Source organism: Bufo gargarizans, chromosome 1 (assembly GCF_014858855.1).
Source record: "Bufo gargarizans isolate SCDJY-AF-19 chromosome 1, ASM1485885v1, whole genome shotgun sequence".
NCBI classification, from domain to species: domain Eukaryota; kingdom Metazoa; phylum Chordata; class Amphibia; order Anura; family Bufonidae; genus Bufo; species Bufo gargarizans.
In genome coordinates this window covers 664,355,445-664,369,677 of record NC_058080.1, presented here as the reverse complement: position 1 = coordinate 664,369,677, position 14,233 = coordinate 664,355,445, and the positions used below count along the sequence as shown (strand labels likewise).

Sequence of the window (14,233 nt, the reverse complement as noted above, 5' to 3'; positions counted from 1 at the left end):
TGTTTTCCACAACAAAAACAGACTCTCTTCATATGACTAAAGCTTTTGTCAGCAGTCTCAGGAGTAGCTCCCCATAACTGCACAGGCACATCACAAGGCACAACCACAGGTGTCTCTTTACCATAAGTGTCAAAGGAAGCCGCCACCTTGTTTGACAGTACGTCTTGAGGGTGAGGACCCCTAGATCTCTCCCTCAGGCGTCTATCAAGACATACAGCAAGGGACATAGCTGCTTCCAATGACTCAGGATTTTCATGAAAGGCCAACATGTCCAGCAGCCTCTCAGATAGACCTTGACAGAATTGGCTATGGAGAGCAGGATCATTCCACTCCATATTCGTAGCACATTTCCTAAATTCAGAGCAGTAGATCTCCGCGGAACTTGGTTTCGGCCTGAGAAATCCGGGTCATTGTAAATAAGACTCAATGCTCTAAAAAATTCATCTACCGACTGTAGGGACGGTGATCAGATCGGCAGAGAAAAAGTCCACAACTGGGCGTCATGTTTAAGAAAATAAATCATCATACCCACATGTTGACTCTCGTTCCCAGAAGAGTATGGACGCAGCTTAAAGTATAATTTACATGACTCCCTGAACCGGATGAAATTGTCACTACCTCCAGAAAATCTGTCCGGGAGAGCCACCTTCGCTTCAGGGCAGGCCTGGTACCCACCTCCGGAACCAGTCACCTGTGGTTTCTGAATCTGTGAGACTGTTGCGCGGAGGTCAATCCATAGCTGCACTGACCTGAACAAAAAAATTGCGGTAGATTATGTCATGGGTGGGTTAAAGGAGTAAAATCACACCGACAACCAGGGGGGAAGGGAAAAGCCACTAGGCCTTAACACTAGGGAAGGGAAAGGGTCACTACCTAAAGAACTCTACTCCTGGAAACCCTGGAGACCCTGAGGATCCCTAAAGATATTGGCAGGGCTATGACAACACGTTACTTCCAAGATGAAGGAACAAACGTCTCCTTGAGGCCTAGTAACCACAACCAAGGGGAAAAGACAAAATACAAATAAGCGAGACACTTAGCTTCTGTTGTAGAAGGATGAGCAGGAACTCAGAGAGAACCACACTCCAGCTCTTTCCAAAACCAAATGAAGCAATCTACCGCATAGTCAAAAGGGTGGGGTCAGACTATAAAGGGTAGAAGTGATGACCATTGAGCAACAGCTGAGACAAGTGAAGTGGTCATTAACCCTATCAACACTGAATCAAGAGAAATCAAGGAGGCTGTTAGATTCCTCCACGCTCAGCCAGTCTCCTAGATCTCCTGACATTATTCACCTGAGGGACCGTGACACCTGGCTCCATAGAAGTGAATGGAGCTTCAGTGGAAAACTCATTGTATCCACAAGCAAGTGCGGATGCAATGTGTTCTTCACTGATGGTTGCTAGGAGATGTTGTTTGTAAACCTTAAGTTTTTTATCACACGTGTCAAAAACGCATCAAAACGTATTGCACCCACGTGGAAAAAACTAAACAACTGAGCGCAATCGCAGACAAAACTGACTGAACTTGCTTGCAAAATGTTGTGAGTTTCACTAAATGCACCCTGAACGCATCCATAGCCAATCCGCCACGCTCGTGTGAAAGAGGCCTAAAGGGTCAACAAAGTTTGTAAAATCACTTTTTAATACCTTGAGGGTGTATTTTCAAAAATGGGGCCATTTATGGGTGGTTTCTATTATGTAAGCCCAACAGTGACTTCATAACTGAACTGGTCTTTAACCCCTTAAGGACACAGGGCGTACAGGTACGCCCTTGTGCCCTGGTACTTAAGGACACAGGGCGTACATGTACACCCTGTGCATTTTCGATCACTGCCGTGCGGCTAGCAGTGATCGGAACCCGGTGCCTGCTCAAATCATTGAGCAGGCACCTAGGCTAAATGCGCGGGGGGGTCCCGTGACCCCCCCATGTCGGCGATCGCGGCAAACCGCAGGTCAATTCAGACCTGCGGTTTGCTGCGATTTCTGCAGTTTCTGATCCCCGCGGTCCCTGACCACGGGGATCAGAAACTTTAGGATTAAAAATTTTTTCCAGTATCCCTCCCCCCTGCACCCCTCAGTTATTTGAGCATGGTGGGAGGTGCAGGGGGAGGGTTGCGGGCGGTGCGGGAGGCGGGCGGTGCGGTAGGCGGGATCGCGATCCCCCGCCCGCCTCCCATTGCGTAATCGTTGGCGTCTAGTGGGTATACCAGGGTGCCAGCACATTGCTGGCACCCTGGTATAAACGGCTGACATCGGTGATGCCGAAAGGTTAACAGCGCAGGGAGCACCCTCCCTCCCCTCTCCCATCGGGGGGCTGCTGTGCCTTTGCAGTCCCCCGAATGGAGAGGGAGAGAGCTTCCAGGCAGCCCCCCAAGCCCCATCCTTACCCTTCCCCGTCTGCGAAGTTCTGGCAACTACTGAGCAGATGGGGAAGGTTCCCATGGCAACAGGACGCCTTCTCAGGCGTCCTGCTGTCCATGGTTCTGAACAGATCTGTGCTGAAAGCATAGATCTGTTCAGACAAAGTGTAAGTAAAATACAGTACAGTACAATATATATTGTACTGTACTGTATTATGCAGACATCAGACCCACTGGATCTTCAAGAACCAAGTGGGTCTGGGTAAAAAAAAAAGTGAAAAAAGTGAAAATAAAGTAAAAATCAAAAAACACATTCATCACTGATTAAAAATGAAAAAAATAAAATTCCCTACACATGTTTGGTATCGCCGCGTCCGTAACGACCTGATCTATAAAACGGTAATGTTACTTTACCCGAACGGTGAACGCCATAAAAATAAAAAATTAAAAACTATGATGAAATTGGAATTTTGCCCACCTTACTTCCCAAAAAAGGTAATAAAAATGATCAAAAAAGTCGCATCTACGCCAAAATTGTAACAATCAAACTGTTATCTCATCCCGCAAAAATCATACCCTACCCAAGATAATCGCCCAAAAACTGAAAAAGTTATGGCTCTTAGACTATGGAAACACTAAAACATGATTTCTTTTGTTTCAAAAATGAAATCATTGTGTAAAACTTACATAAATAAAAGAAAAGTATACATATTAGGTATCGCCGCATCCGTATTGACCGGCTCTATAAAAATATCACATGACCTAACCCCTCAGATGACCACCGTAAAAAAATAAAAATGGTGTAAAAAAAGCCATTTTTTGTCATCTTCCGTCACAAAAAGTGTAATAGCAAGCAATCAAAAAGTCATGTGCACCCCAAAATAGTGCCAATCAATCCGTCATCTCATCCCACAAAAAATGAGACCCTACTTAAGATAATCGCCCAAAAATTGAAAAAACTATGGCTCTTAGACTATGGAGACACTAAAACATTTTTTTTGTTTTAAAAATGAAATTATTGTGTAAAACGTACATAAATAAAAAAAATTGTATACATATTGGGTATCACCGCGTCCGTGACAACCTGCTCTATAAAATTACCACATGATCTAACCTGTCAGATGAATGGTGTAAATAACAAAAAAAAAAACTGTGCCAAAAAAGCAATTTCTTGTTACCTTGCCGCACAAAGTGTAATATAGAGCAACCAAAAATCATATGTACCCTAAACTTGTACCAACAAAACTGCCACCCTATCCCGTAGTTTCTAAAATGGGGTCACTTTTTTGGAATTTCTACTCTAGGGGTGCATCAGGGGGGCTTCAAATGGGACATGGTGTCAAAAAAACCAGTCCAGCAAAATCTGCCTTCCAAAAACCGTATGGCATTCCTTTCCTTCTGCGCCCTGCCGTGTGACCGTACAGCGGTTTACGACCACATATGAGGTGTTTCTGTAAACTACAGAATCAGGGCCATAAATAATGAGTTTTGTTTGGCTGTTAACCCTTGTTTTGTAACTGGAAAAAAAATATTAAAATGGAAAATCTGCCAAAAAAGCGAAATTTTGAAATTGTATCTCTATTTTCCATTAAATCTTGTGCAACACCTAAAGGGTTAACAAAGTTTGTAAAATCAGTTTTGTATACCTTGAGGGGTGTAGTTTCTTAGATGGGGTCACTTTTATGGAGTTTCTACTCTAGGGGTGCATCAGGGGGCTTCAAAAGGGACATGGTGTCAAAAAAACCAGTCCAGCAAAATCTGCCTTCCAAAAACCGTATGGCATTCCTTTCCTTCTGCGCCCTGTCGTGTGCCCGTACAGCAGTTTACGACCACATATGAGGTGTTTCTGTAAACTACAGAATCAGGGCCATAAATAATGAGTTTTGTTTGGCTGTTAACCCTTGCTTTGTAACTGGAAAAAAAATATTAAAATGGAAAATCTGCCCAAAAAGTGAAATTTTGAAATTGTATCTCTATTTTCCATTAAATCTTGTGCAACACCTAAAGGGTTAACAAAGTTTGTAAAATCAGTTTTGTATACCTTGAGGGGTGTAGTTTCTTAGATGGGGTAACTTTTATGGAGTTTCTACTCTAGGGGTGCATCAGGGGGGCTTCAAATGGGACATGGTGTCAAGAAACCAGTCCAGCAAAACATGCCTTCCAAAAACCAAACGGCGCACCTTTCACTCTACGCCCCGCTGTGTGGCCGTACAGTAGTTTACGGCCACATATGGGGTGTTTCTGTAAACGGCAGAGTCAGGGCAATTAAAGATACAGTCTTGTTTGGCTGTTAACCCTTGCTTTGTTAGTGGAAAAAATGGGTTAAAATGGAAAATTAGGCAAAAAAATGAAATTCTCAAATTTCATCCCCATTTGCCAATAACTCTTGTGCAACACCTAAAGGGTTAACAAAGTTTGTAAAATCAGTTTTGAATACCTTGAGGGGTGTAGTTTCTTAGATGGGGTCACTTTTATGGAGTTTCTACTCTAGGGGTGCATCAGGGGGCTTCAAATGGGACATGGTGTCAAAAAACCAGTCCAGCAAAACATGCCTTCCAAAAACCAAACGGCGCACCTTTCACTCTACGCCCCGCTGTGTGGCCGTACAGTAGTTTACGGCCACATATGGGGTGTTTCTGTAAACGGCAGAGTCAGGGCAATAAAGATACAGTCTTGTTTGGCTGTTAACCCTTGCTTTGTTAGTGGAAAAAATTGGTTAAAATGGAAAATTAGGCAATAAAATGAAATTCTCAAATTTCATCCCCATTTGCCAATAACTCTTGTGCAACACCTAAAGGGTTAACAAAGTTTGTAAAATCAGTTTTGAATACCTTGAGGGGTGTAGTTTATAGAATGGGGTCATTTTTGGGTGGTTTCTATTATGTAAGCCTCGCAAAGTGACTTCAGAGCTGTAGTGGTCCCTAAAAATTGGGTTTTTGTAAATTTCTGAAAAATTTCAAGATTTGCTTCTAAACTTCTAAGCCTTGTAACATCCCCAAAAAATAAAATATCATTCCCAAAATAATTCAAACATGAAGTAGACATATGGGGAATGTAAAGTCATCACAATTTTTAGGGGTATTACTATGTATTACAGAAGTAGAGAAACTGAAACTTTGAAATTTGCTAATTTTTCCCAATTTTTGGTAAATTTGACATTTTTTTATGCAAAAAAAAATATTTTTTTTAACTTTATTTTACCAGTGTCATGAAGTACAATATGTGACGAAAAAACAATCTCAGAATGGCCTGGATAAGTCAAAACGTTTAGAAATTATCATCACTTAAAGTGGCACTGGTCAGATTTGCAAAAAATGGCCTGGTCCTAAGGTGTAAAAAGGCTGTGTCCCTAAGGGGTTAAAAAGTGGGTTTTGGAAATTTTCTGATACATTTTAAGATTTGCTTCTAAACTTCTAAGCCTTCTAACATCCCCCAAAAATAAAATGGCATTCACAAAATGATTCAAACGTATAGTTGACATATGGGAAATGTAAAGTAATAACTATTATATGAGGTATCGCTATCTGTTTTAAAAGCAGAGAAATTTTCCAATTTTTGGGTACATTTTGGATTTTTTTTAAATTTTTAAATATTGACTGAAATTTACCACTAAATTTAAGTACAATGTGTCACTAGGAAACAGTTTTAGAATGGCTTGGATAAGTAAAAGCGGTCCAAAGATATTACCATATAAAGTGACACATGTCAAATTTCCAAAAAACGGCCTGGTCCTTAAGGTGAAATATGGCAGGGTCCTGAAAGGGTTACACATTTGTTATGCTTTTTAATATTACAAATGTTACTTATTGGGGGAAGATGGTGTTTAATCACACACCGTGTTATCGGAAAGAGACTGTGGCTTGTTGGGAACAAGCATCTAAAAATTGTGCCTTAACAGAGGCAGAATGCCTGCCTGTAATTATACACACACACACACAAGTGTTAAAGTGGTTATCCAGGAAAAGATATTGATGACTTTTGCTCAATATAAGACATCATTATTACATCACCGGGGGTTCAAGTTCCGGCATCCCCACTGATCAGTTGTTTCAGGGACCTGCTGTGTTGCTGGAGCTCTGGTGATTGATGCAGGCCCCCAGCAGCTTTCCAAGGACAGCACCATACATTGTATAGTGGCAGGCCTTGGCGTTACAGCACAGCCCCATTGACTTAAATGGGACTGAGCTGCCATTAGGTCACATGACCAATGTACAGTGATGTCACTGGCCTCAAGGCCTCTTCTAACAGCTGATGAGCAGGGGTCCCAGATGTCGTCCTCCGCAGATATGATATTGGTGGCACTGAAGGTGTAATGCCATTTCCTTTGCAGCAAGTCCCACTGACATGGGAACTGCTTGGTCTATCATGGAACAGGGACAATGGGCCAATCAGGCACGTCTCCGGTGTCACATGTTTTTTTCCAGGGGGAGATTTAAACAGGCAACTACTGGACATAGTTGCCTGTGATTGTTGTTCCTGCATCACTAGGGTTGTTACCACTCTCTGGAATTGCTGGTTATCTAACTTTGACCTTTATTTAAGCTGACTTTGATTTTGCCTCATTATTTTGCTAGACGTTGTCTCCTGATTTTGACAGGGCTTGGTACTGGACTCTGTGTTTATTTCTGGTGTTTTTTTCAGACTTAATTACTCTCTCTACCACTTCCTTCCAGATTAGAATAGGGAACATAAACACATTGGGGACTGCTATTTAGGGCGAATCATCCAAGCAGGTAGGGACAGTGGTGGGGGGTGGATTTCAGGGCTGCACTGTTCCTACATGTCATTGTTCATTGTTCCCTGCCTGATTTGTATCAGCCTGGCACGGCAGCTGAAAAATCTGCTCCATCATCTGCTGCAACAGCAGGAGGTGTTTTACTTTGCGGAAATCTGAGAGGGTCCTACTGGTTAGAACCGCAGCAAGCTGCTTACACAATGTATCTTGGTAATAAAACAATTTTGACTCCCTTTCTGCAACAGGAAAATATTCCTCCATTTTGCTTTGATAGAGAGGGTCTAAAATCATGGCTGTACAGTAATCATCAGATTGCTTGATGCTAAAAATACGCAAGTCAGTATGTAAATAGGAATACAGCTTGCCATGTTTACCATCATGCTCACCGGCTCCCACTGCGATAATTGGTCGTCATGGCCAGTGTCATTAGCAGCCGCAGAAGCCTCATGCTCCTCTACTACAGACTGCTCCTCCTCTTTCAGTGGTAGCTCCTCATTCTCCACTTCCTCCTCCATTTGTCCGTGTGGGTCCCCAACAGCTACAGGGCGGCCAGCTAGATGCATAAGCTGTTTTTCTTCTATCACCCCTTGTTGCATCAGCATGAGCATATGTTCTAATATAAATATCACATTGTTCATGCTGCAGTTGACACATCTCTGATGAGCTGCCACTGCCTGACCTCAAAACAACACATGCTTCCTTATGACCTGGTCTGTTGCATTAAGAAGTGATTCACTGCCTTACACTGTTTGTACAGACACTCCAGCATAAAAAAGGTGAAATTCCCTGCTGCAACTCACCAGTGAGTTCCTGCACTTCTTAGCTACTCTCCTGGGGCCATGACCCCTCAGCTGCTGTTTTTTTCACTCTTTCGTCTCAGAAGTCCCTCTGCAGTCTTTCTACTGAACAACTCTCAAGAGTCTCTCTGCAGTCTCTCTACAGACCCAACTCTCAGTGGTCTCTCTATAACTCTCTATAGAGCTACAGACTCACCTCTGAAGTTACTCTATATAGACTAACCTATTAACATGTCAGACTGGCAGATCAGGGACATTATTTTTGAATTTTTTTAATGAGTTCCAAATAGCTTAGTATACATGGCGACTGCAGCAAATAAATTAGAGAATACCTGCACAAAGAGTTGGGAAAGTGTAGTAATGTCTAGCATGACAGATCACTGTTTCAGCAGACATTAGCGTTGTTGGCCATTATGAGCAATCATTTACAGATCTGTCTATACTTGCCCCTTTTCCACCGCTATGTTCCTACAAACCGATGGACTACATTGACAGGACCTATGAGTGCACACATAAAAGTCCACTTCATTATGTGCATGCACTCAGAAGTCCCCCAATGTATTCTAACAGGGGTGAGCCTGGTCAGCGATCAATGGCCAAATTGGTTCAGCTTGTCAGTATGGTTAACTTTAGTGAAGAACTGCCTGTTCTATTCCTAATTCTTCATTCAAAAAAGTTTTGTCCTCTGACCATACTATATATGTACAGTATGTGTGTGGTTTTTTTTTCAGTGCAGCAGGGGGAAAGCTGCTCCCATACCCTTAGGCCTCTTTCACACGGGAGTCGCGGGTGAGAGACGGACAGGATGCGGGTGCGTTCAGGGAAAATCGTTACATTGACATTTGACTTTTGCATTGTGTATTAAATAATGCTATTATTTTCCATTATAACCATGTTATTATGGAAAATAATAAAGTAAATGGGGTCCCGGGTCGCTCATCCCTCGTCTCCTTAGCAACCATCCGTGAAAATTGCATCACATACGCACTTGCTTGCGGATGCTATGCGATTTTCACGCAGCCCCATTTATTTCTATGGGGCCTGTGTTGCGTAAAAAATGCAGAATATAGAACATGCTGCGATTTTCACGCAATGCACAAGTGATGCGTGAAAAACATTGCTCATGTACACAGCCCTATTGAAATAAATGCATTGCACCTGCGCGGAATACTCGCCCATGTGAAAGGGGCCTTAGGGTATGACCACATAGCCGTACTGTTCAGTGGGTCTATATTGTTAATGGCTGCGCGGTATTGAAGGTACAGCCATAAAAAATACAGACCCACTGAACAGTGCGGTCTTATTAGTTTAATTAGAGGCAGCTGCAGCCTGAAGACCACAGAGGTACTTGACTGTGGCACAGCCGCATCGCAACCACAATAGGACTGTGCTGCGCGGTTGTAATCTAATGGTTTCCCTTATTTCTCGGGAGGAAAATAAGGATCAAGCATTTAAAAAAATCTTACATTTGATATTATTTTCTAGGTCACATACACTGGTAAAAAACTTTCAAGTTTTATTGCTCAAGAGGACTATGCAAAGACAGAACGAGACCCTGATCCCGAGGGGAATATTACTGGTATGTGCTTTATGGAAAGGGGAGGTCACTCTTCAAGTGTTTGAAGTACTGTATGTAGAACACCTTCTCAAGAAATTTATTTAAAGGGTTGTCCTATCATTACATCTCATATTTATTTGAGAGATCATAAAAATGAAGCATATTAACCACTTACATGTTGTAAAAAATGATCCAGTGAATAATTACGGTATACTGTAGATGAAAAAACTGAGGAAAAAGCGGCACTCACCGGATGTTCACAAAACGTAGCTTTATTGTCGGTTAAAACACAGTAGATGCGGGTCACTAATGCAGCAATGTAAGGCGTTACATTGCTGCATTAATGACCCGCATCTGCTGTGTTTTAACCGACAATAAAGCTGCGTTTGTGAACATCCGGTGAGTGCCGCCTTTTCCTCTGTTTTTTCATCTATGCGATATTGGACTGTCTGTTTTAGCAGAGCACCACGGGTATCACTGCATGTTTCCTGGAAGAGAGTGTTATTGATATTATATTATGCTGAGTAGTGCCGGCTGTGGTTTCTTTTGTATTTTTAGTTATTATACTGTATCTACTTACATAGTATGGCACCAGCTTTTTACTCCTGGTGTACCCCTTGAACCTGTGGTATGTACCCCCTACGGTAAAACACTGGTATTGATCCTAAAAAAATTGGCATATTTTTCATTTCCATGCTGTTAAAAACTGATCCAGTGAAAAGTTATGACATTTTCTTACATAATATGGAGCCCCCTGGTGTTCATAGTACATATATATGTGCACTTCCATGTACTGAGCAGGGTGCTGCTGGTCACACATGCTCAGTCATTACCCCCGCAGCCCGGTCTATGCACAGTGATCCTCTGTTCACTGCAGAGCAGCCAATAGAAATAGCTTTTGTTCATGTGTTCACTGCAGAGGAGCTAATAAAAAAGGCTTGTTTCCCTGCAAAAAGCTATTTCTATCAGATGCTCTGCAGTGAACACAGCCCTAGCTTTGGATAAATATAGATATAGATTATATAAAGATCATTTAAAGAGTAAAAGTCCTTTTACACCTACTTATATTCAAGACGATTATTGGGATTAGTGTTTGTAGAAAAGTTAGTTCCAAATAATTGGCCTGTGTAAAAGGTGCTGTCAATGATAAACTAGCAAACGTCCATGAGATAATCATGTCTTTCACCCAGCACCTAAAATCATTGTACCTGTGCAGCAAGTTGTGCTGTCTAAACAGCGATCTGCAGTCTAGGAACAATAAATCCCTATGGGGATAACTAATCCCTGTATTGATCACTTGCATGTAAGTGCAGCCCTTATCTCCGCTGACGATCAGGCAGTTAATGGGAATCTTTGGTTTGTTCCCGATAAATTTCCTAAGATATTGGTCTGCGTAAAAAGACCTTAAGTCCTAATGAAAATGTACTTCTATTTGTAGATAGATGCATGAAATTTATTGGAATACATAATAAAAATAAATTATTTTGACTTGTCACTGAAACTTTTGTATAAGGTTTATGTTTTATAAGGTATAGCTTTTATGTTTTTTAGATGTACATTTTATAGTAAGAATTTCTAAGATCCCATAATTACAGCAAGTAAATCTTCTTTCATTTGTAGCTACACCAAGTCACCAGCCTCCAGGTCATACAGTGCTGCAAGTGAATGAAATTTTGCTGGTTGATAAAAGTGAATTTTTCCCAAGCCATATAATGGATAGGTACTGGGAAGAATTCATGACCTGTGATAACCATGACGTCTGAAGACAAATACCAACGGCATTGTGCACTCTATTTACATGTTATCTGTTCCATCTTGTGCCTTATTTTGTTACTTAGATGTACCTAGATATTTAATAGTTTGAATCTTTATTGACAGAGGTCATACCGTATCTCATAAGATCAGTTAATTTATGGTAGTAAAGTCACTTCTATATAAATCTGCTTAAACTGTCCTTGAATGGATAAATATGAGTGAGATCATTATGGATTAGTTGTTTGCATTATGTTGTAGTTGGTTATTTTGTGCTTTACATAAAATATTTTCTCATATACTATATTTCCAGCACTATAAGACACAATTTTTTGTCCCAAAAAAATCGGGCCAAAAATTTAGCACTGGTAATGTGAAGACTGCTTTCACCGCTAGACCTGCAATCTCTGCCTACACTGTAAGGGTATTGCAGACCATTGCCATTGTCACTATGTATGACAGCATGGTACTGCAGGGGGAGCGATGAAGGCAGTACATGGCCATGGAGATTCTCCCACTCCTACGATACCTCCTGCTTTGTGCTGGTCCTTGGTGTGGGGCTGGTCCTGTGTGCGCCACAGGACCTGGTGACGGAGGCTCATGTGGCAAGACACATGGATTGTAAACAGCATACAGGAATTTTAAGCAGCAACATAGGTAATAATTGTTCAAGTAGAGAAGAACTGCACAGTGCATCATTCCCAGATCCCCCAAAACAGTATCATCCACATATCACCCAAAACAGTGTGATCCACAGATCGCCCAAACAATTATTTTCTTATTTTCCTCCGCTGAAATCTATAAATGCGTCTTATAGTCCAGTGCAGGAAATATAGTAAATAAGCAGGCATTTATGGTGATATTATATCAAGTTTCTTGTAGTTGTAGTCTTGGTTTTTGTGGAATTTACACACACAATAAATCCTGTTCATTGTGGAGCAGTCTTCTGCTACCTCAGTTTATTGTAAAACGTATGTTACTAAGTGTTAGTACATCAACTATATACTATGTTATAATTCTGACAATGCATGCAGCTGCAAGCTGATCAGGGGAACAGGGCGCTCCCTTTAAAATATCATATTACATTAAATATCTCATATTTTACTTATGATTTGTGTGTGATTATTTACTTTTCCATCATAAATTCTATATATAGAGTCCAGTGATAATCCTGCCTACGTATTAACGCGAGGTCCTGATACTGTATCTAGAAAACAGCAGCTAATGTGAAATAACATTTGGAATTGCAGACTGGAGAATGCTAGACTATAATTTCTTTCCACGTACAAATGCTACTATGAAGATAATCCTTCCCAGTACTAAAGAATTGTATATATATCTACGGTATGGTAGAAGTGTCCAGCTTTTTGCAAATTATTATTTTTTACTCTGAATGCCAGCCTGTTGTACCTGATAAGAAAGGCACATATACTGCTCTCCCCAGTCTCCTGCAGCAGGTATGCTCTGCTCTTTCAGGTATGCACTGACTGTGTGAATAAAACCAGTTTTTCACTTTTTGCATCAAATTGGGAGAGTTCTGGATTCTTTGGCCCCTTTCACACGGGCGAGTTTTCCACATGGGTGCAATGCGTGAGTTGAACACATTGCAACCGCACTGAATCCGGACCCATTCATTTCAATGGGGCTGTGCACATGAGTGGTGATTTTCACGCATCACTTGTGCGTTGCGTGAAAATCGCAGCAAGCTCTATATTGTGCGTTTTTCATGCAACGCAGGCCCCATAGAAGTGAATGGGACTGCGTAAAAATGGATGGAGACCCGATCATTATTATTTTCCCTTATAACATGGTTATAAGGAAAATAATAGCATTCTTAATACAGAATGCATAGTAAAATAGGAAAGGAGGGGTTAAAAATAAAAAATAAAAATTTAACTCTAGGGATGAGCGAACCCGAACTGTATAGTTCGGGTTCGTACCGAATTTTGTGGTGTCCGTGACACGGACCCGAACCCGAACATTTTCGTAAAAGTCTGGGTTCGGGTTCGGTGTTCGGCGCTTTATTGGCGCTTTTTGAAAGGCTGCAAAGCAGGCAATCAACAAGCGTCATACTACTTGCCCCAAGAGGCCATCACAGCCATGCCTACTATTGGCATGGCTGTGATTGTCCAGTGCAGCATGTGACCCAGCCTCTATTTAAGCTGGAGTCACGTAGCGCTGCACATCACTCTGCTCTGATCAGTGTAGGGAGAGGATGCAGCTGCTGCTGTTAGGGCGAGATTAGGCAGGGATTTACTCAGCAAAAACACTTACCCTAAGTTCACACCTGAGCGTTTTACAGCGCGTTCAAACGCGCTGTAAAACGCTCAACACATGAAAACCAATGCTTCCCTATGGGAATGGTTCTCACCTGGGCGTTTTACAGCGCGTACGATCGCGCTGTAAAATGCCTGACGCATAATCAAGTACTTGAGCTTCTTTGGGGCGTTTTGACGCGCGTTTGTGGCCATAGGACACTGCAGTCAATCACACAAACGCACGTCAAACGCGCGTTTACTATTACTAAAAACGCGCGACAAAAACGCACGTAAAACGCGCGTTTGAGAAACGCTCAGGTGTGAAAGCAGGGTCAATGAAGTGATCGATCTACAGCTGTGAATCATTCAACTTCTGCTATTTAATTGCTCACTGTTTTTAGGCTGCCCAGAGCGTTTTTCGGTCACTTTTTTCTGGGGTTATCGGCGGCCATTTTGTGTCTTGTGGTGCGCCAGCACAAGCTGCCACCAAATACATTTAACCATCAATAGTGTTTTTTTTTTTTTGCTTTATCCTACATCAGGTGCTTGGCTGTGCTTGCTATTTTATTGAGGGGTGAAATACAATTGCCAAAATAGCAGTACCCTAAATCTGGTGTTTCAGCTGTGGCTAGCCAATTGTAATACTGTCTGCTGTCTGGCAAAGGATATATTTTTGTTCTGGGTTGAAATACAATTCCCAAATTAGCAATTCCCTAAATCAGTGGTTTCTGCTGTATCAGGCCAAGTTTAAATCTATCCATAAAAGGGTAT

At 41.7% G+C, this 14,233-nt stretch overlaps 1 protein-coding gene across 1 annotated transcript in view; it reads left to right on the top strand.

Moving 5' to 3' along the window:
• The window catches only part of ANKRD31 (ankyrin repeat domain 31), a 107,232-nt gene extending 94,985 nt beyond the window's left edge, over positions 1-12,247 (top strand). The window contains exons 5-6 of the mRNA XM_044282977.1: positions 9,380-9,473; positions 11,073-12,247. Coding sequence (XP_044138912.1) covers positions 9,380-9,473; positions 11,073-11,215 — 237 coding nt within the window. The 3' untranslated portion in view covers positions 11,216-12,247. The remainder of the gene's footprint in view (positions 1-9,379; positions 9,474-11,072) is intronic.
• Positions 12,248-14,233: the final 1,986 nt, after the last annotated feature.